Below are 25501 nucleotides of genomic sequence, written 5' to 3'. Positions count from 1 at the left end.
CTCCCTGCCTCCCCCGCCCGCCCTTCCTCCACCTCAGCACGGCGGCACCGCGTGTCTCAATTCCCGCCGCGCCACCTCTCGCCCCGCTTCCCGAGGCGCCCGGGGTGGCTGCGGTTCGAGCCCACGAGGCTCGGGGGGGAGCGCGACCTGCCTCCGCCGGGGCCACCGCCGTCTATTTTGGCCCCGTTCGCGTGTTGGGCCAGCTTCCTGCCATCAAGACAATAGCGCCGGGAGGGAGGGGAGGACGACGACGAAGAGGACACCCTCCAGCGGGGTCCCGACCACCCCGTCACCCTGGCAGCCTGCGAGCTGCCAGCTGGCCAGCGGCCAGGGCTAATCCTTGGAGGCCTCTCCAAAACACAGGAACCCATCCGGGAGCGATCCTCCGCGCGAACAATGCGAGTCCGAGGGGGAAGCTCCCTGCGGTGGAATTAAGGCTGCTGACAGGACGTGCCGAGCCAGCAGGCCGGGCGGCCAGCCGCCGAGATAAGACGCCACTGGGAACAATAGAAGGAATTGCAGAGCTGCCCTTCCAAACGCAGCACCGCCCAGGCCTTGAAGAAGAATGGCTTTTTCGGGCCTTGGGACGCGCCGCGGCAGCCGCACTCAAGCCGGCGTTTCCTTGAGGCCGAGGCGGGCGGGGAGCAGCGCCCGCCGGCGGCGCTTGCTGGGGCTGAGGCGGCGGAGCGGCTCTTTGGGGGCCATCCGGACTTCCTCGACCCCGATAGGGTTCGCTCATACGCGCAACCCGTCTGGCTCCTTCGTATCGTCTAATGCCGTCTTAATGGTTTAGACTCGACTCTTAACCATTGCCATTTATGGTAGGGACTCTTAGGTAGATAGATGGTCAATTAAAAAAAGTAGCATTCCTTTGTGTTGCACTTTTCCTCTTGGACACATCCGTGCACGGTTTTGTTTTGTTGTTGTTGTTGGAGTTTTTTTTGGCAACAAGATCAAAATAACCCTTGCCACCTTTGGGAATCTTTATTTCATCTACAATCATGCTATTCTCCTCTTACCCAAGTATTAAGCGGATCTGGTTCTGCTTAGTTGCTGAACCAAGGCAAGATGGACCAGAGGCAGAGTGAAAAATGGAGCTATATTGAAATGAAGTTTATATATATAATTATATATAAACTTCAGCTTCAACCGCAACAATACAAGAGCACACAATAGATACAAATTCAATGTTAACAGCTCCAAACTTTATAGCAGAAAGTACGACTTCAGCAACAGAGTGGTCGATGCCTGGAATGCACTATCTGACTCTGTAAGTTACATCCTCAAACCCCCACTCCTTTAACCTCAAACTATCCACTATTGACTCACCCCATTCCTAAGAGGTCTGTAAGCGGCATGCATAAGCGCACCATCCTGCCTCCGGTCCCTGTCCTAATGTCCCCATTTAATCGTACCTATTTTCTGTATTCTTACTCATGTTTATACGTATACCTATTATTTTGTAAGCAATTGACAAACAAACAAATAAATAAATAAAATGTAAGTGCACATACATTCAATTGCACAGCTTCAAGTTATTGGTCTTAAATTACAGGATAGGTTTATTGGGGTGATGGGAATTAATAGAAGAATAAAGATGAATACACCTGTCCCAGGATAATGTTGCAGGATCCAATCTGGGTCAGTCATCCGGACCAAAAGTGTTTGCCTTCCCAGCTTTCGGAGTGCTAACCCAAACCTATTGGTTCCCATGATTTTTATTTTTATTTGAAAGGCTGCTTGAAGCATTATATGGCATTGAATCTGATAGATAGGTGTTTTTTTCTTTTCTTTTCTTTTCACTGAGTGTGGGGTTGTAGACCAAAATGTATACAGCTAAAACTCTTGTCATGATTGAAACCTGAGCAAAATGGTACATCAAAGGGCAATAATTTTTGAACCAAAGTACCTCAAATGGGCTAATTGAACAGAAAGTATCCAAAATCTGAGGTTCCTGTGGAATTGAATGTGGCAATGTTGCTACTGCCTCAATGTTGCCAAAGCCAGCTGCAGTTAGCCATGGTCACTTGATCATCATTTCCATTGCTCTCTTCCTGCTTCCTACAAGGAAAGTCAGTGGGGAAGCTCGGAGGAAGTTGGAAGTTGTTCCTGCTCCCCTACTGTTTTTTTGCCTACCAGTAGTCATTCAGTTTCTCTGTTTAAATAAGGAAATAATATCTGAAATGAAGACTTAATGGACCACTGGTTTGTCTAGCTAAAACTGTTAAAATCTGTACAATAATATATTTCACTTGTGCCACATAAATCTTAAAAGATGACTATTCTTGTACTGCTGGATTTTCCAACTGGGTGCATTCTTGATGTGCTGAGACTACAGTTTTCCCAAACTGGCAAAGTGTGTTTAAGTGCACGCACAAGACACATAAATATTGTGTTACATATGGTGGTCCTACTTTTAATTAATGGATAAAAAGCTTACATTCATTTATCTGTTGAATTAACATTTCCATCTTTTCACCAGGAGCTGAAAGCTGCATAAGTCGTTGTCCATTCTCCATTTTTCCTCATAACAACAAGCCTGCATGTTGATAGAGCTGAGTGTGAGAGAGTAATTTACTTTAAGAATCTTAAAATTACATTTCCATTTCCCTAATTTATTTTGTCATGATTGCCATCCCATTCAAATTGCTTAAATATTTGCTTGTAAGCATGAAAAAGATATAGCAGCATGAGATGCAATAAATAGATGCCTCCCAAAGCTGGAAGTTCTGTCTCCAACTAACCCTTCTCCCGCTTCCATTATTCCCTTGAAAGTCTTAGTGGGAAGACTATGATAGAGTATTGAGCAGTGCCTGGCCCATCTTGCAAACAGTGGCTTTCTTTTCACATTCAGTGTAATGGAGCTGAGAGAGAAAGGGCACAGAAAATCTGTTCTGAACTGGGGCTTCAGGCTACCCAAAGAAGCATTTGTTTTCATAGCAGCTCTTGGCCTGAGTTGCTGTTTTATTTTTATTTTTTTAAACTGTTTATAAAAAATGGATCTTCTCTAGAGCAGGTTATGCAAAGGCCAGGCAACTGGAAACAAAACAAATTTGCAGGGAGAGCTAAGGTTAAGCCTACTGCCAAGAAAGCCAGGTTAAAGGTTTTTCATAATTTCTGAATCTGACTACAAGATCTGGATATCAACAAGGCCAGAAAAGACGTTATTTATAGAGCACATTTAAAATTGCATCTTGAATAACTTAAATGTTTTCTATTCATTTTACACCACTATGTATCAATGATTCAACAATAGTCAGGGACAAGATTTTTTTCAATCAGTGATACGGACAGAGACAAAATGAGTATTTATTCTGGTTAATGATATTAATAAAAGTATTGGCTGGAAATTTGAGATGTTTCAATCCCAGTACATTTGTGTGATGGCCCTTTTTCTTTTCCATTGCCATTGTGACAAAATATGATTCTCTTTTTCATTTTTGTTTGCTCTTTTCCAAGGGAAAATAGATAGCTCTGTGAGATTACAGGATACACCTCCTTTTCAGTACCAATTATTCGATTTTCATAATAAACTAGTTATCCAGAAGACAGCACTGGCAAACCACTTCCACACTGTTGTGAAGTAAATTATATGGACATGGATGTGTCATCACCAGGAGTCAACTGAAATCACAACAAAACTCTTATGTTGTGATTTCAGAATGATAATTCATTGTTTACAGCTAATAATTTCAATTTCAATCAATAACTTGCATTTGAGTAGAGAAGCTAGAATTGCACCTGGTCATCAAGTTTGGTTACCAGAATAATCAAAAGACATGCTGATTTTGAGAAGATCTATGTAATCATATAAGTATGGTAGGAACCAGTGGTTGGTGGGCATATTCTGATAGCTTTCCTGCTTCCAGCGACTACTTTATCCCATTGCATCTGTTTTCTGCCTTCCAACCAAGTAGTCCAAGATATGTAACATCTGTCCCTCTACTTTATCTTCACACAAATTGGTTATATGAACCATTATTTGAGATGATCTCCCTGCTGGTGATCAACTCTAGTAGTCACTTAACACTTAGCCAAGTATGTTATGATTGAAATAAAGTCTTCAAGCCAAGCAAAACTCTAGTTTTTTTACTACAAAACTGTAGTTTGGTTAGCAATAATCCAGGTATAGTTCCCCATTATCTTCTTCTGGGGTGATTTTTCAACTTTTCAATTTAGTTTATATCCCTGGAACAGTCCCATCCAACTATTCAAATGAGCAAGTTGTTTTTGTTTTTTCTTGGCAATATTTGCCATGATAGATACTCAAATGTAATTGTGTAATCTTAGCAAATTGTATGCTCCTTGGAGACAGGATTTTGCCTGTTTGGGCCTATGCAAGAAACATCAATACACAATAATTTCAGGTATAAATAAATAATTTAGAAGCTCAGCAGCTTACAGAATTGATAATAATATATGAATCAATCAAGCGACTGAGAAACTTCTGCCTTTCAATTACATCTTTAACATTTCTGAAACCTTTACACTTTTAAATGAAAGTCAAGACATGCTGCTTTGAAAAGAAGGCACAATTAATAAGCAGTCAATTAAAACCTCAAGTTAGGAAGACCTTAGGAGTATTCTATAACTTTGTGTAAGAGAATTTTTAAGAGAAATAAAGATCATAGGAGACAGGATATTTTCCCATTTTTGGTTGGGACTTCTGTATGAAATACATTTCCTAATTTTTATGTGAATTCTCAAGAAAGATGAAATGAGATAAGCATCTTAAAAGTTTTGCAAGGTATCACTTATGACTGATAGACAGTTTCATGGTTGCAGGCAAATTCAGAGAATATAAGACCACCTTGCCAACTACAAGAAAGTGCTCCCATTACTCTGGAATTCTCTTCTGATCAGAAAGCTGACATAAGGCAATGAAGGGCACGAGGAATTAGACTGGGCATCACCAAGCAAGCATCTGATTGCCAATTAAGTGTAGTGAGAACCTTGTGGTGCCTTCATGATTAAAACATGGTGTTACGCCACATGTTATGGATCACAATTGATTTCATCATCTAAACAGATTTCTAACTGACTAACCTCAATGAAGTACAAGACTGTAGATTTGGACTGTGGGACTGAAGACTTAGATAAGATTGCAGATCAACAACCATTTGCTTGCATAGGGCCAGCTTTGGGTGCTGTTCATTGGGTTAAGGGAGAGACAGCCAGTGGTAGCAGAACCAACTTTTGTTTTTCATCCTAACCAAATGTCACTCATTGTCATTTGTCATCCTCCAATTTTTTCTTACTTTTTTACAAAGAGCAATTAATTCCATAAGTAAATTACACATAGTCTGAAGGGATGCCTCCTTTGATCTGCTCTTCACTTCTTACAACTCTTGGATTAATCTTGGCAAGATTTTTCAGAAGTGGTTTGTCATTGTCTCCTTTCTAGGGCTAAGAGAGAGAGAGAGAGAATGACTGGCCTAAAATCACCCAGCTGACCTTGTGTTTAAGACAGAACTAGAATTCACAGTCCTCTGGTTTTTAGCCTGATGCCTTAACCACTACTCCAAACTGCTGAGTTATTGTAGTACATTCATGGAGTAGGCATGGACTTGGACAGGAAGGAACTTTGGTTGAAATCTTCCTTGGTCATGAAGCTTGTTGGGTGTCTTTGGGCAAATCTGTGCCTGCACAGAGATAGTGAAGATAGAACAAGAGAGACAGATATTCTTTTAAATGGAGGCCAAGACACAAACCAGAGCCCCAATTAAAATATTGCTAATCAACATGCCTGAGTTCTACTCTTTTCAGAACAAACCATCTCCATTCATCTTCCACAAGTTTTCCTCTCTGGACCTAATTTAAACTAACATGAGAGATCCGGCCCTGTTTTTCTTTTTAATTATGCTTAGGTATATCCGTGGACCTCTGATTTAGGTCAGGGTCTTGATATTGGGAAAGGAGGCATTCTCTTTTTTCCATGTGATCTAGATTTCCCTCCCCACAGATCATGGGACAGGGGAGAGGAATTAGATTCAACACAGTTCCTGGCTTGTCCTTTTGACAGCTAAGAGCATCCTTGAGCAGAGATTTGGAATAATTCACATATGAGGATTACGTGTTTTTCCCTTTCTCTTTATAGAAAAGCTTGGATTCAGATTGGTCCTCTTTGCCACTGCCTTTAAAAGCCAAGAAGACCAGAACACAGATTTTTTTTATCTAGTTTATGTTTCAGATCCTGTTAAAATATTATTTTATCCACATGAAGGCTGCCCACCTTTTTGTGAGGAAGGGATTCTATGTCAAGAGCCACAATATTGGACAGTAAGCTATTATATAGATGCCTTGATGAATGACCAAGCCACTGTCTTATGATTGAATGGCAACTGTGACATATGCAGTAAGTTCTTATATCAGCTTACATGCTGACTTTCAGGGGGCTAATTATGCAGTACAAAGAGATTCAAACAATCTCAATCACTGTTGAAGCTATCCCAAGCTGAAAAGAGCTGGCCAAAATGAAAAAGATCCCAAAAGTGGAACGAGTCTGGCTTTCAAGGGAGCATATTTTCTTCTTTAGGAGCCGCACAGGAGAAGACCCTTACCTGTGCGCCTCCCAAACGGATCTCAAACAAAAAGGATATATGTGTGTGTGTGTGTGTGCGTGTGTGTGTGTGCGTGCGTGCGTGTATTAGGTGGTCCTAATGCGCAGGCAAATTCACATCAAGAAACAGAGTCTCTCAGAGAATTAGGTCTTACGTTGTTGAGGGCTTTAAACCAACACCTTACATTGTGTTCAGAAATTAAACCAACACCTTACATTGTGTTCAGAAAACAGCTGACAAGCAACATGGGAAAAACATGTTCTCTGAATTATGCACCACTGAGCAGGCAAGTTGCTTCGTTTTTTGTTTTTTTTTAAATCCAGGAAAGCTTGAAGCCAGTTCTCTGGGATACCCCCCATGTGGATATTAAACTTTCTGAAAATTTGCTGAAAGTTAAGTAGTCGTGAGGGGCATTCAGTTAGAATTCCCCAGCAGAGGAACAGAGCAATCCAGCTGCTTTGAAAGAATTGAAAATGCAAGGACAAGAAGGGAGAACGAAAGGTATTGTTCCAGCGAGGGAAGTCTCTGGCTGCAGGGATGCTGGTGAAAGTGCCTGGAGTGCTGACTCAGAGAGCGCCTGGTGGCCGGCGACTGACCTTTGGCCCCTTTGCTTCCTCCTCCTTCCTGCCCAAAACCTCTTTGGCTTTCCAGAGGGAGGAGAATCTCAGCTCCTCAAGTCTTTGATTGGTTCAGGAAGTCAAGTCTAGCCCAGAATAAAAAATAAGAGGGAGCATTCTGTCAGCCGGCCTGCCACCCTCAGCATGAGCACCTTGACCTTGTACCGTGGCATCTACACCCAAGAGGGCTTCCAACAAGTCTATGGGGTTCCCCTGGAGCCGAAGAGCAGCAGCCTAGCAGGGATGGTGAAGGGCAGGCTGAGCCGCTGTTGCCACTGCTCCAAAGCAGCAGCCTTGCACTTGTTTAGAAGCAGGCTGCCTATTGCAAGTTGGCTGCCCAAGTACCAGCCGAAGAAATGGCTCCTGGGGGACCTGGTGGCGGGGTTAACCGTGGGCGTTGTACACATCCCTCAAGGTGAGTTTGTATGTGGGTGTCTGAGGGTGTGCAGGGGTGCAATTTGTTGCAGGGTCATGCAACAGAAGGTGAACAAAAGACTTGGGAGCTTGTAGTCATGTGCCCAAGAATTTTGTAGCCTGAACAGGACCAGCAATTCTTTCCTTTCGGAAAGATCTATTGAACTGCATAACAAAACAGGCAAATTTAGGGATAGGCAAACAATATCCTTGACTGACTCATTTCTGTTCCATACTTGTCCCTCCATCAATCTCTCTTTCTCTCTCTTCCTCCATAGATTTTTGTTGTTCCAAAATCAGTCTCAAATATTTTATTTCTGTTTTCCTCACAAGCCTGACAGGAATGCCCTACTTCTTACCTCCATTTTTGAAGGGGGGAGAAAATAATCTTTATTTCATTCTCCCTTTCCCTCACCTGTAGATTCTGAGAGCTGCCCCATTTCTCTGGGGCAGGAGGATTTCTACTTTCTTGTGCTTCCAAACTATTCCTATGTTCTTCTTTAAGGTCTGGTCTTTATTCTCCTTTCTACTTGGATTTTGATTGCTGTGTCTGCCTGCCTTCCCTTATTCCCAAAAGTGTTCCCTGATTCCATGCACAGAATCCCAAAATCCAGCTGTCATCCTTGTAATTCAGATCTCTACTGTTCTTCTAACCACCTCTCTCCTTTCACCTCTCTTTGCTTCTTCCTCTTTTAGGATTTTTGATAGGTAGCTTTTCTTTGCACACCTTATAATCATTGTCTGCTTTTGGATGGCTGCCTTTTTCTGCACCCTTACCAGGGAGGAAGCCTTATGAGTCCCAGTTGTCTAAGAAATTGCACACAGGGTGGGTAGTCAGCCTTGCTCCAAAGATTGTTCTCTAGGTTATCTTTCTGTCTCTGGTGAGAGTTGAGAGATTACAGCTATCCAGTGCAAGAGATAAAAGCAAAGTAGAACAAGGAGACACAGTGCCTAGATTTATTTATTTTTTTGCTTCAGACTGGACTCATGCCTTACTTGCCCTCCCATTTGTCCCTTGCCAGCCCTTGCTTTGGCAAGGCAGCTGAGCTGGCATTAAAGCCATGCATCCTGCCAAGTCCCCAGCCAAGACTGCTGTTGCGTGTCGTCCTCTAACTGTTGACAGAGAGAAAAAAGGAGGCTTTGCCAGCCATTCATGGATCCCATCAAAGTAGATTGGAGGTGCTTTGAACAAACCCTGAGCAGCACGAGAGAAGCTCTTTTCCTGTTAAGATGCCACAATCAAAATCCTGGATTTCTGTTTCCAGAGGCTGATGGCTGTTTACATGAAATGCAATGCAAAGCTTTCAACACGTTAAAGATGTAATAAGGATTTATTATCATTTAAACTTCCAGAGACTAGAATCCAATTCTTCTGGTCTGGGACCAGAATGGAAGCTATATAATAATTAAAGCAGAATAATGAGTGTCTTTCCAGAAAATAAGAGAATACAGTTCCCATCCAAGTTTTGAAACAAATCATACAGGAAATTATGTTCACACTCCCTGCATTGTGATGTGTTGGTGGAAAACATTTGATGTGGTTATAGAATATTTTCATTTATATCTATGAAACTTGGAAAGTATTCTTGGATAACTTATTGCCTCAAAGGTCTACTCTTACCCTAAGTATTTTTTTTTCAAGAAGTGCAATGGGGTGACAATATTTGTTATCTGAATGTCAGGAATGGAAAGCCTAGTAATGTTTATCTAATAACAGAAGCCACACTACTGAATCTAAATATTTGTGGGTTATAGATACTCATACAAGAGTGAGAGAAATGCTCTGCATGCGGAAGAACGTAGGCAAAGTTATGTTTGACTGAAGTATCAGGAGATACTCCTGGATTCTGTGGACATCAATTCCTCTCATCAAACAGGATAGCCAATGACGAGGAATAATAGAAGTTGTAATTCGATAGGTTGCATACTCCCAAATTAGGTATTGTTCTGTCAACTCTTTATCCAAGGTTAAGTCGTATACCATTGGAAAAGTGAAATAATTTATTGCTACTCAGAGTTGGCTAATATCCTCTCTAATCTATCAAGTTACAATAGGAAGGGCAGAAGACAGAGCTAAGGCGTTCTGTCCCTACTATTACCTCAAAGGAACTGATAATGAGTGTTTTGGCAAGGTAACCAGACCTACAACTTGGGGTTTATGTTCTTGAAAATCAAAATTCCTGTCCCATCTAATAGTTTATTCTTTGGGTTTAGAACCAGTGGGGATTCTATGACTCTTCCTGTTTGTTCTTCCTGCAGGAATGGCCTTTGCTCTGCTCACTTCAGTAGCTCCAATCTATGGGCTCTACACTTCATTCTTCCCAGCCTTGCTGTATATGCTTTTGGGGACAGGGCGTCATGTGTCTACAGGTATGTAAAACTAAGTCACATCCAGATAACCAACTTTCTTTCTCCTAACTCTGTGGAATCCTGTTTAAACTGCCTTCCCAGATTCATCTGGAATGCTTTGATTGTTTACAAATCTATTCAGGTATCCAGATATGACAAGCAGTTGTATTAACATTTCTGGACATCCATAGACTTTCTAGAGTTGAAATAGGCAAGTGAAACAACTTCACTTGCTAGCCAATAACTGTGCCTAGTCCTGTCTCCTGGGATCTGCACATAGGTTCCTTTATTGTGTTCCAGAAAGTAAGAGTCCAGAAAGTTTCTGTGTGTGGGAGGGAGGGAGGGAAGGAGAGAGAGAGAGTGAGAGAGGAAAAGAGAGAGAGAAAGAGAGAAGGAAGGACTGGCATCAAACTAATTGTGTGGAGGAGATGCTGCTTCTGAAGCTACACTTCCTGCTATGATATGGTATTTCCACAGATACCTCTTGGATACCACAATATATCAAATTGCTTGCACATGCATGCTTCTAACTAACAGCAATAGAAGTCACCTTGCATGGGTCTTAGGGATGCACATTCTTGTAGAAGACCTGTCTGTCAGAATACTCTTTGGGGTGCTTCTTGATGTAGTCTTGTTTGCAGATCTACATTCGTAACATAATATTAAGCATATTATACTTAGGCTAAGCATAATCTCATGCTTTACGTGAACTTGAAATGTGAGAATCTTCTGAGGCATTGGTTCGAGTGTTGATTTATGGTGGATTCACAGGTCAAGCCCTGCATTACTTACTGCAAAAATATTGAATCTTTATTGTCCATTTTCTTGATTTGTTCAAAGAATATTATGAGAAATCCAATCACTTCTCATACTTTTCTTTCTTATCTCAGAAAGAAGGAGGGGGGAAACAGGAGTTTCTTTTAATTAATACTGGGAATTATTTCCTTTATTATTCACGTGTATCAGCTTTTATGGGACACGGTGGCTCAGTGGCTAAGACAATCAGAAAAGTCGGCACTTCGGCGGGTCGAATCCCTAGCGCCGCGTAACTGAGTGAGCTCCTGTTACTTGTCTCAGCTTCTGCCAACCTAGCAGTTTGAAAGCACATAAAAAATGCAAGTAGAATAATAGGGACCACTTTGGTGGGAAGGTAACAGCGCTCCATGCACCTTTGGCATTTAGTCATGCCGGCTACATGACCATGGAGACGTCTTCAGACAGCGCTGACTCTTTGGCTTAGAAACAGAGATGAGCACCACCCCTAGAGCCAGAAACGACTAGCATGCATGTGTGTGGGAACCTTGACCTTTATCAGCTTTTCTGCAAGGCCAAGTGTATTGTTCAAACCAAGGGTAACTTCTATTGCTCTTGGTCCTGCAGTGTGTCAAAGAGTGTTACATAATAGAGTAGGGAGAGCTAAATTGTCATCCTTCACCTGTTTTGGATTACAGTTCTCATAAGTCCCTAATTCCTTGCCCTGGCAGTTGAAATTGGTGGGTATTTAGCCATGGAGATTAAAACCTTGCTTCCCTACTTCATCTTTTTCCCCATTCCTCAGGCACATTTGCTGTGGTCAGTCTGATGACAGGCTCCGTGGTGGAGCGCTTGGTCCCCATCCCGCAGCCCTCCAATGGCACAGGTTCTGCTGAAGTCACCTTGCTGGAGAGACAACGCATTGAGGTAGCTGCCTCCGTGGCCTTTCTCATGGGGCTTCTCATGGTAAGTTCCATGGTAACTTTAGCAGGCCTGCGCAGCTGGGTCCATTGGGGAGGCCTTGCATAACACAAGCGATTGTGTTATTGTGCTGTGAGAATCTTGGGTTAACAAGTTAAAAGGGTGTTCCTTCTGAACTTGAGGATTTAGTTTTGTTCACTACATGAATGGCTGTTTCATTTGATTTTATATATATAGATGGCTCTTCATATATAGGATTTTCAGTGATAAATAATTATGTGTTATTAATAAGGAATTATTGTGAAGCAGTTATCAATGTAATTTGACATGTTTCATGTGTCTGATGGTATTTGAAAATGCTGAAGTTGACTTTTGTAATTTTTCTTTTATGATAATTCCAATTTTACTGCTTTTGTTTTAATTTTTCTTAAGTTTAGCAAACAAACCAGCACTAATAAAATATTTTAATTTTTTTTAAAAAAATATGTTTTCATAGTTATCTGTTTTGTAGCGTTTATTTAGTGAGTGTGATAACAGTGAGGCCAAGTGATCCCTAAAGATTACTTAAGGTTACTGTCCAGAACTTTCAGTTCAGCAATGTGGCACACATATATTGGTGTATATAAAGATATATGCTTTGTTTGGTCCCAAAATTGCTTCTGGACAGTGGCCTTTGGTTTATAAAAGGACATGACACTGGAGAAAAGGAGGATTAGGGAAAAAATTGTTATCCGTATATTTCAAGCTTATGTTCACACAAGCATAATAATTACAGCATTGCTTCATTAAAACAAAGATTGCTAAGATATTTAAAGGAAGTTTTAAGGGTTCTTACAACATATTTATAAACCTGAAAATAAAAACAGAAGAGAAATTTTCTAATTTTGCCTGGAAAGGTGCAAACTTAACCACAGCTCCATGTTGAGTGGCTTTCTCCACATGTGGAAGAGATAAAACCAAGCACTGCATCGTTTTTCAGGGACTTTCATACAACTAACTCTGGCATCTCTTTCCTTAACCCCAGGTCATGATGTTTCTGCTTCACTTGGGCTTCCTTTCCACCTACCTCTCGGAACCAGTGGTCAAGGCCTTTACGAGTGCTGCTGCCTTGCACGTGGTGGTTTCTCAGCTACAGAGCCTCCTGGGCATATCCTTACCACGCCCCAATGGCTACTTTGCCATTTTCAAGGTATGGAGTAATACACATTCTGGGGCCATGTATGAAAAGAGAAGATGCCTCGATGGCACAATAGTTAGAGTGCAGTTATATTACAATCAGAATTCTGTTGTTTATTCAAATGTACCAAAAATTAGGTCTTGAGACACAAGTTAAACAATGATAAAGCTCTCTATATAATTTACAATATAATCATCATCTAATCCGTAGTGGTGCAGTGGGTAGAATGCAGTACTGCAGGCTATTTCTGCCGATTGCCAGCTGCCTGCAATTTGGCAGTTCAAATCTCACCAGGCTCAAGGTTGACTCAACCTTCCATCCTTCTGAGGTGGGTAAAATGAAGACCCAAATTATTGAGGGCAAAATGCTGACTCCGTAAACCACTTAAAGAGGACTGTGAAGCACTGTGAAGCAGTATACAAATCTAAATGCTATTGCTCATCCCTAATCCACCTACCCTTGTTCTAATATGCCGAAGATGTTCGTGTCATGCCTCTGTTGGAGTCTGACTCTGAGGGAGAGATTGAACAGCTGACAGGGAGGGGGAGTGTGGTTCCGGTGGTTGTGGAGGAAACTGGGGAAGGGCACAGGCCAGATGGGCATTCAGAGGAAGACCTAGACCCATCCCCTCTTCATCCTAGGGCACGCAGGGAGGAGCGGATATGGGAGAAACGTGAGTGGTGTGGTCTTCATGGGCTGCGGCTGGGAGGACTGGTTAAAAGGACAAACTGCGCATGGCAAAGTTGCTGGAAGCAAAGGGTGCATTCTTGTCAGAGCTTATCTGTGTTTTGGCTTCCTCCCAACTGTGGTTGCTGCTTATCTGGTAGAAGTCTGCAATTAATCATCCTTGCTTGCTGTAGTAATTCTTTCAGTGTGGTGTGTTGGATTTTTTATTTCAAATTAATTTTACTTTGGGTGCGGACTGAGTTTACTCCCTCCATAAACTGTTTTTCTTTAAGAGTTTGATATCCTGCCGAGGATAATTGGACATTGGGGCCAAGTTGGAGGCATTAAAGGGACTTTCTTCTATTTTTGTGACTTCGTTATTTTTGTGTCACATCCCGGGTGATCACTGTTTGCTTCTCTAAGCGACTATGAGTCTACCCTTCTAAGTAGGCCACTTAAGAAACTGGCACTTGCAGGAATGTTCTTTATTGTAGCATGAAGAATAACAGAATATTGAAAGCCTGCCGAAGCTTTTACCTGTCTCTTCTTAATACAAAACAAATCAAGACAGGGAATTTTGAGTTTCTTTCTCATGTTTTCCTCCATCTCAGGACTGGGTAATTTCCTCTTCTGCTAAACAGCTCTCCTGTACCTTCCTCAAGGTTTGCATTGCATTTCTTGTCAGTAGGTTTTCTTACAGCTTAGCTATGTTTTGTTTTTCCTCCCTTCCTAGGTTACTTTAGGCAAGATGCAATGGATCCTCAGCTCTGCTGAGCCAGCCTACAAGGGCCCTTAGTGACTGCTGCTGGAAGGGTTCAGTAAATTCAGTCACTGCCTTGTCTTCCCAGGCTGCTCCATGAGCATATGTTAAATTCTGTTTGTTCAATGGGAACTATCTCTGTGTTATTTCCTAGACACTGGCATCTGTTGTGGAAGCATTGCCCTTAACCAACATGGCAGAACTGCTTATCTCTGGGCTCTGCTTAGCTGTGCTGGTCCCGATCAAAGAAATCAACCACCGCTACCGTAGCCGGATGTGGGTCCCCATCCCAGGAGAGATCATCATGGCAAGTTCTGAGCCTCCACTCTATCGAAATACAGCCACTGACCACCCTAAGTTGGAGAAACTCATTCCTTAACTTAACAAATGGATGTACACAGAGTTCATTGTTTCCTTTGTCTGTTTCTTTAGGTTATCAATATATTTAGGTTATAAACATACATTACACCCCCTACAGACACATACACAGACACAAAAATGGAGACCAAAAGAAGTGATTGAAAGAACAGAGGAAGAGCTTGTAGCAGAGGTGGTATTCAGCAGGTTCTGACCAGTTCTGGAGAACCGGTAGTAGAAATTTTGAGTAGTTTGGAGAACCAGCAAATACCGCCTCTGATGGGCCCCACCCCCACATATTCGCTGCCTCCCATTGAGTCTGAATGGCTGGGTCTTTTTTGGTTGCCCTGCACAGGAGAATGGAGCTGGAAAGCAGGTTAGAGGGGTGGGGAGGGAATGGGAGTTTGCAGTATCCTTCCCCTGCCATGCCCACCAAGCCATGCCCACAGAACCGGTTGTAAAAATTTTTTGAATCCCACCACTGGCTTGTTAGGTATGTCATTGTTCCAGTAGTGGTTATGAGAAGAAAAGCTGAGTGCTCTACTTAGGACTAAACTAGAAATGATGTTAAGCATTCTTTTGTATTGAACACATCATTTAAAAAACAGAGAAGCAAACAAATAGCTGTTGAAATATCTTTGGGCTCATCCTCATGACACAAATGTGGCCTTAAAGCAGCTTAAAGTTGTTGTTAGTTATTCCATTTTTAAAAGGATGTTTTCCCTCTTCTTCTTACCCAGATTGCCATTGACAGGCTGTAGCACAGTGGTCGCCAACCTTTTGAACCTCAGGGACAACCAAACTCATAATTTTAAATCCTGCGGACCACTAATATGAATTTTGATTGATGGTGGCTTGCTGACATTGGTGGGAAAATCGGTCCCATATTCCAGAGCTGCAATAATCACAAGACTGGCCCTTTGGTCATCCTGGAGCTGCTGCTTTTCTGCAGAGACCCTGGGAAAATCCCCCAAAAAGTCTGCAGGAAAATTCCCCACCCCGTTTTCCTACCGGTTGATCATTCTTTATTTGGGATCGCAGGATACGTTCTCCAGCTCCATTCTCAGGGGGAGAGAGAAACTTTTGGCTTCATGCAATGGAAGCAGCCAAAGCAGCAGAAGTCTTTCTTTCTTTCCCCCAAATTCTGCCAGAAATGATTCTTTGTGAGATTTCTTGTGCCAGCACAGCCTCTTGGAGCGGGATGCCTTGCAGGGTCCCAAAGACTCATTTCTGGAGGAGTTTGAGGGAGAGAAAGAAAGACTTCTGCTGCTTTCCTTGTGTACAGCCAAAAGCAGAAGAAAGAAGCGGAAAGAAGCAGCCTGGTGGCCAGGCGAGGTGCGTGGGGCAAGTGAGGCAAGTTCCCCCCTTCCCCCCTTTCCCCCCTCCCACCACTACCTCGTGTTGTTCACAATGCAAGTGACGCAAGCCTTGTATTCCCACGGGCCATGTGGGCGGCACAGCCTTGTGTTCCTGCACAGCCTGGATTAATTGCTTTGGGGGGATGCTTTGGGGGTGATGTTTCCCTGCAGACCACCAAAATTTTATTGTGGACCACCAGTGGTCCGTGGACCACCAGTTGTCAACCACTGCTCCAGCATGTTTCAGTCACAATCAAGTTGCTAGCATAAGCAGGGATGGGCAGCTTTTAATAGCCAGCCACTCCTGTTGTGGGCATATCCTCCAATCACTGGAAACTGCCCCTCACCGCCATTTTGTCTTCGGCTGCAGGAGAGACTGAACAGCTGGCTTCTGCAGACCTACTTGCCTGACCCGTGCTTTCTGCAGCATTTGCCAGGTCCTCCTAAGGTGTAGACACCTTACAAAGAGAGTTTAGCATATTTCTGAAAAAAGTACCGAACCTATGCTTAGACAACGGGACTTGCACTGTTTCAAAAAATAGCGCTAGAAGTATGCTGCGTGGAGAATTGATTAAAACCAGGAGAGATATCTAGGTTCTGTCAGCTATGGGTTGCGGGTTCTGTCGCCACCGAGCACATTAAAGATTTTTCCATGGCTTCTGTCAACCGTAGGTTTTCTCCCGTTGCACTTTTGACTGGCTTTATCACAATGGGAGGGAATGGTGCCATTTCACCTAGTCTGTTCTGCACTACTGACATACTGCCAGTGTCGCCATTCTGTTGCAATATTTTGCAGCACTTGCCCAACAGAAACACAAGTTATATAATACTTGATCTTCTTTTTAAAGACATATATGACGGCTCTAGCTGACATAGAAAAAAAAAATCCTTAACTCAGTTCAGTATTCATCCCTAACACACTTAATAAATTCAGGTTACCCTATTGCGGCAAAATGTACCTGAGAGATCAATAAAACTTGGAGAGACTTGATTTTTCAGATCTCCAGATATTAACAGCTGCAATCAATTTTTTTCAAAGATGATGGTGTTGCTGGCTTCTTTAAAAATAAAGATGTTGCAGATAACACTTCTTTTAATTATTTGACTTCTTGCGATAGGTACTGCTGGCCACGGGAATCTGCTTTGCTTCCTCTCTGAATACCCACTATAATGTACAGATTGTTGGGCACCTCCCAGCAGGGTAAGTTCCTTCTCTGTCTCCATTTTCCCCATTTTGCACATTGGCTAAAGGCAAGGGCACTGCCACTCTATTGGCATGGCATCAAAAATGCAACCTCTCTGTCTTTGCCTGATGCTCTGGATTGGACCACATGACGGTCAGTTTTGCCCTGGAGATGGATGACGGGGTGGGGCAATGTATGATCTCTTTCCCAGCACAAAGTGATTCCCATTCCACCATTCTTTCATGCAGGTTCCCACAGCCCCAGCTCCCAGCTCTGCATCTGCTGCCCCAAGTGTTGGGTGACACGGTGGCCCTCGCTTTTGTGGCCTACGCCATCTCAGTGTCCTTGGCCATGATCTACGCTGAGAAGTACCACTATGTCATTGACCCCAACCAGGTGTGTGCCCATCCTGGGAGCCTGGGTCCCCTCAAAAAGGGAGAAATGGAAACATCCAGTCAAGGAGCTCATCCCCTTATAGAATATAACAGAATACTTTATTGGCCAAGGGTGATTGGACAGACAAGGAATTTGTCTTTGGTGCATATGCTCTCAGTGTACATAAAGGAAAAAGATACGTTCATCAAGAATCATAAGATACACCACTTAGTGATAGTCATAGGTTACTAATAAGCCATCAAAAATACCAGGAAACAAATAAAACAATATAAATTGTAAAGATACAAGCAACATGGTTATAGTCATAAGTGGGAAGAGATAGGTACTAGAAAGGATGTGAGGAATAACAGTAATACAGTCTTAGTAAATAAGTTGACAGTGTTGTGGGAATTAGTTCTTTAGCAGAGTGATGGCATTCGGGAAGCTGTTTTAACTCCTTGTATCCTGAAGGATCTGATTTTCCCCTTCTTCCTTTTACTTTTAAATTGACAGCCAGCTTGAATGGGCTTCTGATTCTGACTTGAAGTTTCAGATTGATATCACTGACGGACAGAATAAGAGCTACCCAATTCTTGATTCCTTTTCACTGGACTTCATCAAGTAGCTAAAAAATGTCTCACAAAACTTGTGTGAGGCCAACACTCCCATTCTTAAATTCATTGTGCTCTTGCTCTGCAAATGGAAGCTTTCATTTCAGAATCTGAAGTTTAGGGCTGAACTTTGGTGTAAAAGTTCCTGTAGTTGGGTTCTGCACTACCCTTTTATTTTCAGCCATGCTTCAAGTTTTGCTGAAAGTAAAGCAATGGATGTTTCTGCCATCTTCATTATTGAAGATGGTGGGGTTTTCCTCGACTTGTTCCTCAACTTGGAGAAGTTTTCCCTAAGGTGCATTTTGTTCACATTCACTTTAATAGGCTTTGGCTAAGCATTAGAGTAGACATTTCAAAGCCAAATCTCACAGTACTTAAAACCAACCCAGATTTTAACTCTCAAATAGCTTTTCCAGTTGAGGAACACTGGAAACTATAATTTTTCTGAGATTCTTACTGTGGTCTTCATGATTTTCCAGTATTTGCTGAATTCCATGGAGAGAGGGAGATTAGATAATAAATCCAATTAAACCTGTGCTCTATTTGTGCCCTAGAACAACCAGAGACCAACCTGCTCTTGTTCTCCATTATCCCACAGGAACTTCTGGCTCATGGTGTTTCAAACCTAGTCTCTTCCTTGTTCACTTGTTTCCCCAGTTCAGCCACTCTGGCTACAACTAACATTTTGGAGAGTACTGGTGGACACACACAGGTACTTGGAGAAGGTCTTATTTGGTACATTTTTTTTTGCTGTTTAAATGCACCAGAAACAAACAGCAGATTGCTTGAGATATTAAAAAAAAAAAAGTTCAAAGCACCGAGTAAATTTGCAAAAGCACGAAAAATGTTTGGTTTTGTTCTGGATGTGGATGTGGCAGTAAAAGTGGCTGGCCAACTTTTTTTTTCTTGCCAGGGCTTCTCTGTCTTCGAAACGTGCTGACAAGTCCTTTGGGAATAAAATATAGAAATGAGGCCAAGACAAGAACAATACCCTCCTGTCTTCGTTTATTTAAAAAAAAAATTAAAGCAAAGAAAAATATTTACATTGGTTTAAGGACTGCAAATTTCTCTGGAACATGGAGATGATGGAGAGCAAGGAGAGTTTAGATCCTTAGCCTTGGATCTGTGGCTTCTTCCTTAAGGACTTCGGTCCAATCTATTCATTACCACTTTTTTCTCCTACCTAATGTTGAAATTTCCAACATGGGGGAAAAATGATATCACCGATTGGAGAAGAGAAAGAATTTTAACTAGACTTTCCTATCCAAAGTGCTTTTCTGCCAGTGTTAGAGGGAGAAATCTGTCCCATGCTTTCTGGAGATGGTACTATAAGTTTGCTATCTGGGAAGCCAAAGGATTGCTTTGTATTAGCATAATGGTGAATAAAGATATGTTTATCTATTTGCTACCAATACCTCTTGCGTACTATGCAATACAAAGATTTTTGTGTATGTTTGGTTCCCAATAAACTATTGTCTTTCTGTTAGTCTGCCATGACTTAACCAGCCTTCCTTATCCACAGCTTTCTGGACTCTTCACCAGTGCCGTTGTCCTGATTGTGTTAATATGGATTGGACCTCTCTTTCATTATTTACCAAAGGTGAGCTAGATGCAGGAATGGGTTGGCAAAACCCAAGGAATTGTGGTTCTTTTTTTTAAAACTACTCCTCAAATGAGAATAATTAATGTGTATATATTTAAAGTGTCTATTGTATGTATAATTTGGATAGCTTTGATAAATGATTGTGGATTGAGGCTGTTGGGTTTCTTTAATAGGTGTTTTATTTATTGGGTTACTTTTGGTTAAGCCTAAGCAATGCTTAGCAATGGTAACTGGCAGTGAAGTTTCTCAAGAGGGCCATTGTGCCTTTAACAAGAAGCTTCCTCCTTGTGACCTTGGCCTTGCCTTGCTACCTTTTCAATGTAGCTCTGGAATTTCTAATCAACTGTTCCTTCATTGTCCTTCAGTCAATCAGTTCTTGGGTGTGGGTAGGTTATAAGGACTAATTTCCTTCCAGTAATGGTTTTCTTAAAAAAAAAAAACACTGTTTCAGAATTTAACAACCAAAAAAAAGAGAGAAGACAGAAAACTATTAACGACTACTAAACTGTCATTTGCAGGATATAGGAGCAAACTATTTAAGGCAGAGATGGTATTCAGTAGGTTCTGACCAGTTCTGGAGAACAGGTAGCAGAAATTTTGAGTAGTTCAGAGAACCGGCAAATACCACCTCTGGCTGGAGATTTTACAGTCTCCTTCCCCTGCCACACCCACCAAACCACGCCCACAGAACCAGTAATAAAAACTTTTGAATCCCACCACTGATTTAAGGATACATTCAATGGAAATTCAGTCATGTTGCATCTCCACTGAACAAAAAACAGTTACACAAAACTAAAGCTATAAGAAAGAAATTATTAAAGTAAAAATACAGTATATATTTGGGAAGGGCAGATGCAGGCTAGTTTTTTTCAAAAAATATACTAGGAGAATTTTAAGCATAGACATGAGATACCACCATTTAAATTTTGCATCCAATTGTAGAAAAACAGTGTCTTAATAATGCTAAGATCGCACAGTATAGAAGCCCATTCTTGCAGATATTAGTAAGATTGATGTGGACATGGCAGCTCTTAAAATCTAGTCTGGAACATGGTTAAATCCTATCACTGGATTTAGATTTATCTAAGTATCTGTAGCTTGTTCTGAACCCAAGATGTAGCAGTTCAGTATCCATACCAGGCAATTTAGAATGCCAAAAGGTGAGAAGCTGGCCTTTTCCAAATAGTTTCCAACAACTGTTATCATCTGTGGTTACGACAATAAACCTATGTATGTATATATTGACTAGGGATAAGTTGTCGTTGAACTCTTATATGAGATCCCCATCGTTACATCATCAACTAGATGCTAGTGAATTCCTATTGAGGCTTTAAAATACTTCTCCTTAGCAGGAAAGAAGAACATCTGGAATAGATAATGAAAGATAAACAAGATGATGTCAATGGGAGCTCCTTTGAGCAAGGGAAAGTCTACTCTCATTGAGAGAAAAGGCAATAAGAGTAATTACTGTACTCTAGATTAAGATCTGTGTTTTTAGACAGATACATTAAGCTATTTTCTGGGTAAATGAATAATTTTTGTTCTCTCTTTTCCCGTAACCATGTTGTCAGCTTTGGAAGCCATATTTTACTTAAAAGTTTCCATGTTGCCACATCGTAGTTCCTGGGAATTTGGGAGGGGGGATTTCATAAAGTGGTGGAAGTTTAGACATAACAGCATTCTTCTCATAAAGTCAAGGACAAGTTACTCTGCACCTGGAATGGGGTGATTGGAGGAATGTCTCTAGTTGGGTGATTGGACCATGTGATGGATTGGTGGGTGCAGAGGAGGCGTTTTGACTTTCAGTTATGAAGGGAAAACCTGGAACTCTCAGATTCAAGTTTTCCCAGCTGTGCCAGCATGACTTCTTTCATAAATTCTTACTTGGATGAACTTTGTTTTTGAGTGTTGAATGAAATGGGGAGTTTCACTGGAATGCTGGTATGTGTTTTGGTTCATTAAAATAATAATTTTCTACACTCCTGCTTACTGAAGTCTACATTCATAAGTATCATATAACCACTGCAGCCAACGTATCTATAAACCTGAAAATAAAAAAGGAAGGAGATGTCCTACTTTTGTCCTAAGAAGGACCAAACCCACAATTCATATTGCTGGTGGCAACTTATTATTGAAGGAGGAAATTGCTGCACCGAGAAGGCCCTGGGTGGGATTGGGAAGGAGGAATTTTGTCAGGTAACCCAGAGGAGAGATGTGATTTGAGCAGGAGAGGACATGTCCATCCTGCTAGTCAATCTTGGCCTGTTTTGAAAAGACGGTCTCTTTATGTGATTCCTGGTTTCTTGCTTCGTGTTAGGCTGTCCTAGCTTGTATCAATGTCACCAGCCTTCGACAGATGTTTCTGCAGTTCCGGGATTTACCTGAGCTTTGGAGGATCAGCCACATGGACTTTGTAAGTGGCCATAGCATCTGGGAATCTCCTAATTCTGACACCTAGCTAGCTATTAAATTGAAGCTTTATACTATAGATGTTTCTTCTCCTATAACTGTTGACATAGGTGCTCAGAATGTGCATTTGGATTCTGTTATTGCTTTTGTAATTGAACTGCATCTGTTATTCTGCCATTCATTTAACTTATGAAGTGCGAAGGCTGTTCCCAATTGAAAGAGGTGATAGGTTGGAATGGGATGGTCTCTTCTGACCCCCATGGAACTTTCTGTGCAAGTTCAGAACTGGGTGTCTCTATTACTATCTCTTCAACTCTTTTGCAGGCTGTGTGGATGGTCACGTGGCTTTCCGTGGTTATGCTCAGTGTGGACTTTGGCCTGGCAGTGGGGGTCGTGTTCTCCATGATGACCGTTGTATGCCGCACACAGAGGTAACTTCGTAGTAGTGGTCTTTCCGTTGCTATGTTGTAATGCTGAATGCTGGTTTAAAGCCCAGCTGTTGGGATCCAAGGTCCCCTTGTGCTAAAAAGATCATTCTTGAAAGGGGATCATTAAAATTAAGGCAGATTTTTCGACCCCATCTCTTGTCCTCGGCCATACGGCAGGGCAAAGTCTTCTTTGGTTTCCAAACACCCATGTAAATGTGCAGAGTACCCTCTAAGAGTGTATCCTTTGGAAATGTTCTCTCTGCCTTGTTCCCAATGGCCACCCAAATATTGTCTGCATGCTTCTTGGGGTGGAAGCTATTCTACCCAATGTAATACCACTTTCCTCTGTATGCCTTTATTTATGATTGAATAAATAAAATGCCATTCATTTTCCAGGGCTGAATGCTCTGTTCTAGGCAGAGCAGCTGATACGGAAATCTACAAGCCTGTGAAGTACAATAGCAAGGTAAAAGTGCTGGAAATTGTTCTTACTTACCTGGCCGGGAGAAAGTCTTTGGACTCTCAACGGGACTAATTCCTGTGCTGACAGGCATAGAGGCTGCCTTAATATAGAGTCATCTTGCCTTGGAACAAGATGAAGTTATTTTATTCTTAATGAACGGGAGGGGCAATCTCTTTGAACGAGAACAAATTGTTATAATGCTCTCATTCTAGAAGTTCAGAGATCTTCCAGAAATGTAATTTTATTGCTTAGACCACTTAACGGGGGCATTTAATTTTTAGGGAAGAAGGATGTTTGTGTGCTGGCTCTGAAGGATGCTACAGTGCTGGCTCTGAAGTCTAGTCTGTAACAGGAGCATGGCAAAGCTTTGATGATGTTATCCATTTAGTTGTGTGCCAATTCTATGGGCTGGATCTCACCACATCTTCTCATCTTGTACTGCTTCTTTGAGTTTTTCTATGTCTGGCTGGTGTCAGCTTTGATAGTGTCCAGCCATCATGTTCTTTAGGAGCCTATTTTTTTAACCACTAACTCTTCCCAACATAATCACTTTTTCCAGTGAATTCCCTTGCATGACATGGCCATGCTTAATTTGCATTGATTAATTAATTAATTTGCATGGCATGGCAATGATTAATTCCCTCCCATTTGTACCCTTCAGAAATGTTGGGTTATATCCTCTAATCTTCTTCATTCATTCCTTTGGGTAGCTCCCTGCTCACACTTGACTGTGAATGGTGGGATTTCGAGCTCAAATTATTTGGTAGGTGTCAGATGGGGAGAAGTCTGCCATATAGGTTTCCCAAACCCAGTGAATATAAAAAATATAAAATCTATGTTTCTATGCTTCTATTCCATGTGTTCTGTTTCTTCTTCTTAGTGTTTTGAGATCCCAGGTGTGAAGATCTTAAGTTACCAGGCCCCCATCTATTATGGGAACCGCAGTTTTTTTAAAGATATTGTCAGCAAGCTTGTGGGGTTACAGCAAGACTGGGAACATCCTGAGGATTCACAGTTTAACAGCAGTATCAAAATGGACATCAGTACAGTGGTAAGATTCTTGATGAAAGATTGCAGAGGAAGAGATACTATTTTAAGCTTTTTTAAAAACTGAATAACTAATCCTGGAGTTTTGGATGACCTCAAGCCTGATGATGTTAAGTTAAAGTGCTTTTATTCCACCTGCATTCAGATAGATTAGACTAGATGATGATTAGATTAGATTAATTTAGATAGAGGTTCAAGATGTCTTTTATTGATATCATTTTAAAGCTGATGTTAAGAGTTTTCTTTTGTCTCTTTCACATTTCCTTTCTTACACCAGAGCAAGACTGAGTTGGATTATAATTGTCATTAAAAAGCAAACAAAAAACAAAAAACATATTACCATGTCTTCTGTCCCATCTGGGACAACTGGATTGATTCTGGTTGTACACCATGGGCAGTTTTGCCATTCAGGTCAGAGGAACAACCAGGAGTCAGGGGTATTTTCTGCGTGTGTATCAAAAAAACAAGATGGTGGCCACACCTCTTTGATCAAAGCCTTTCTACATGCCTTATGACATATGTAAAAAGTGATGGGGTTTTGATTACAGAATTGTGGCCACCATATTTATTAAGTTGTAAAAGAATGAATTCTGTACAGTAGCTCTTATATATACGGAGATTTAAATGGGGCATAGGTCAAGATGTTGGCCTTGTTTCACCCTGTGAGGTGAGTCAAAGCAGTTGCTCAAGTTAAACTGAATTTTGAGGATTGGTTTTCTATGATATCTACACTCCCACCCACCCCAAAAACCCCACCTTCTAAAGGTCCTTGGTGGAAAACAGACACACACACACACACACACACACACACTATTAGATGTAAAGTAGCATCGGTCAATTCTTTCAGTTTGTAAATGAAAATTAATTTTTGGGTTTCCCCCTTTTTCTTTTAGGACAGCAGCGTTTGTGTCTTGGAAAAGAAGCTGCGCTCAGGTAACCAAAGGTTAATTCCTTTTTGTTTTGGGGAAACTTTCTTGTGGAAATATACATGCTAAGACCCATGGTGGAAAATCTGCTGTACCCTTTCCTCAGTTCTACAGAGGATACTACATTCTATAGTATTTCTTGTTTTTTGATACTTTAAAGCTAATACCATTTTGCTAAACGGGCCTTCCCTAATTTCATGTCTCCAGAGTTATTGAATTCCAATCCTCATCCTGCTGTGGGTTATGGCAATTGAAGCTCATCCCATGTGGGAACAAGCTGAACTCTCTTTGTGCTTGTGTTCAGTTATTAGACATGGGTTGTTAGGAGGAATCTCTTCTATGCCGGCTGTTTTACAGAAGAAATGTATGCATGTGTTCAGACTTTCGTGTTAGTCTTTTCTCTGCTGGTGTAAAACCATCTGGAGAACAAAGTGCTTCTGGACGAGTGCGCATGGCAGCTGCTAAGACTGAATCTGTGGAGTTGCAATAGTTGAGAGTGGTTGATATGAGTTCTGTCTTATCT

At 41.6% G+C, this 25501-nt stretch overlaps 1 protein-coding gene across 2 annotated transcripts in view; it reads left to right on the top strand.

The window, feature by feature from the left end:
* Positions 1-1184: 1184 nt before the first annotated feature.
* SLC26A10P (Solute carrier family 26 member 10) overlaps positions 1185-25501 on the top strand; it is a 32348-nt gene continuing 8031 nt past the window's right edge. The window contains exons 1-14 of one of the 2 annotated variants that reach the window (XM_087925425.1): positions 1185-1270; positions 9851-9961; positions 11499-11659; positions 12639-12803; positions 14372-14524; positions 17051-17133; positions 17365-17512; positions 18701-18814; positions 19625-19702; positions 22023-22118; positions 22439-22545; positions 22939-23008; positions 23886-24056; positions 24946-24985. In XM_087925425.1, coding sequence (XP_087781551.1) covers positions 9853-9961; positions 11499-11659; positions 12639-12803; positions 14372-14524; positions 17051-17133; positions 17365-17512; positions 18701-18814; positions 19625-19702; positions 22023-22118; positions 22439-22545; positions 22939-23008; positions 23886-24056; positions 24946-24985 — 1495 coding nt within the window. In that variant the 5' untranslated portion in view covers positions 1185-1270; positions 9851-9852. Of the gene's footprint in view, positions 1271-7269; positions 7593-9850; positions 9962-11498; positions 11660-12638; positions 12804-14371; positions 14525-17050; positions 17134-17364; positions 17513-18700; positions 18815-19624; positions 19703-22022; positions 22119-22438; positions 22546-22938; positions 23009-23885; positions 24057-24945; positions 24986-25501 lie in introns of those variants that run through there. The other variant, XM_026713709.2, reaches the window with a different exon arrangement.

Source organism: Pseudonaja textilis, chromosome 2 (genome assembly GCF_049901715.1).
Source record: "Pseudonaja textilis isolate UNSWEBS1 chromosome 2, rPseTex1.2, whole genome shotgun sequence".
Lineage (NCBI taxonomy): Eukaryota > Metazoa > Chordata > Lepidosauria > Squamata > Elapidae > Pseudonaja > Pseudonaja textilis.
The sequence above is the reverse complement of the archived record's forward strand: the minus strand, read 5'-3'. Positions and strand labels throughout refer to the sequence as shown.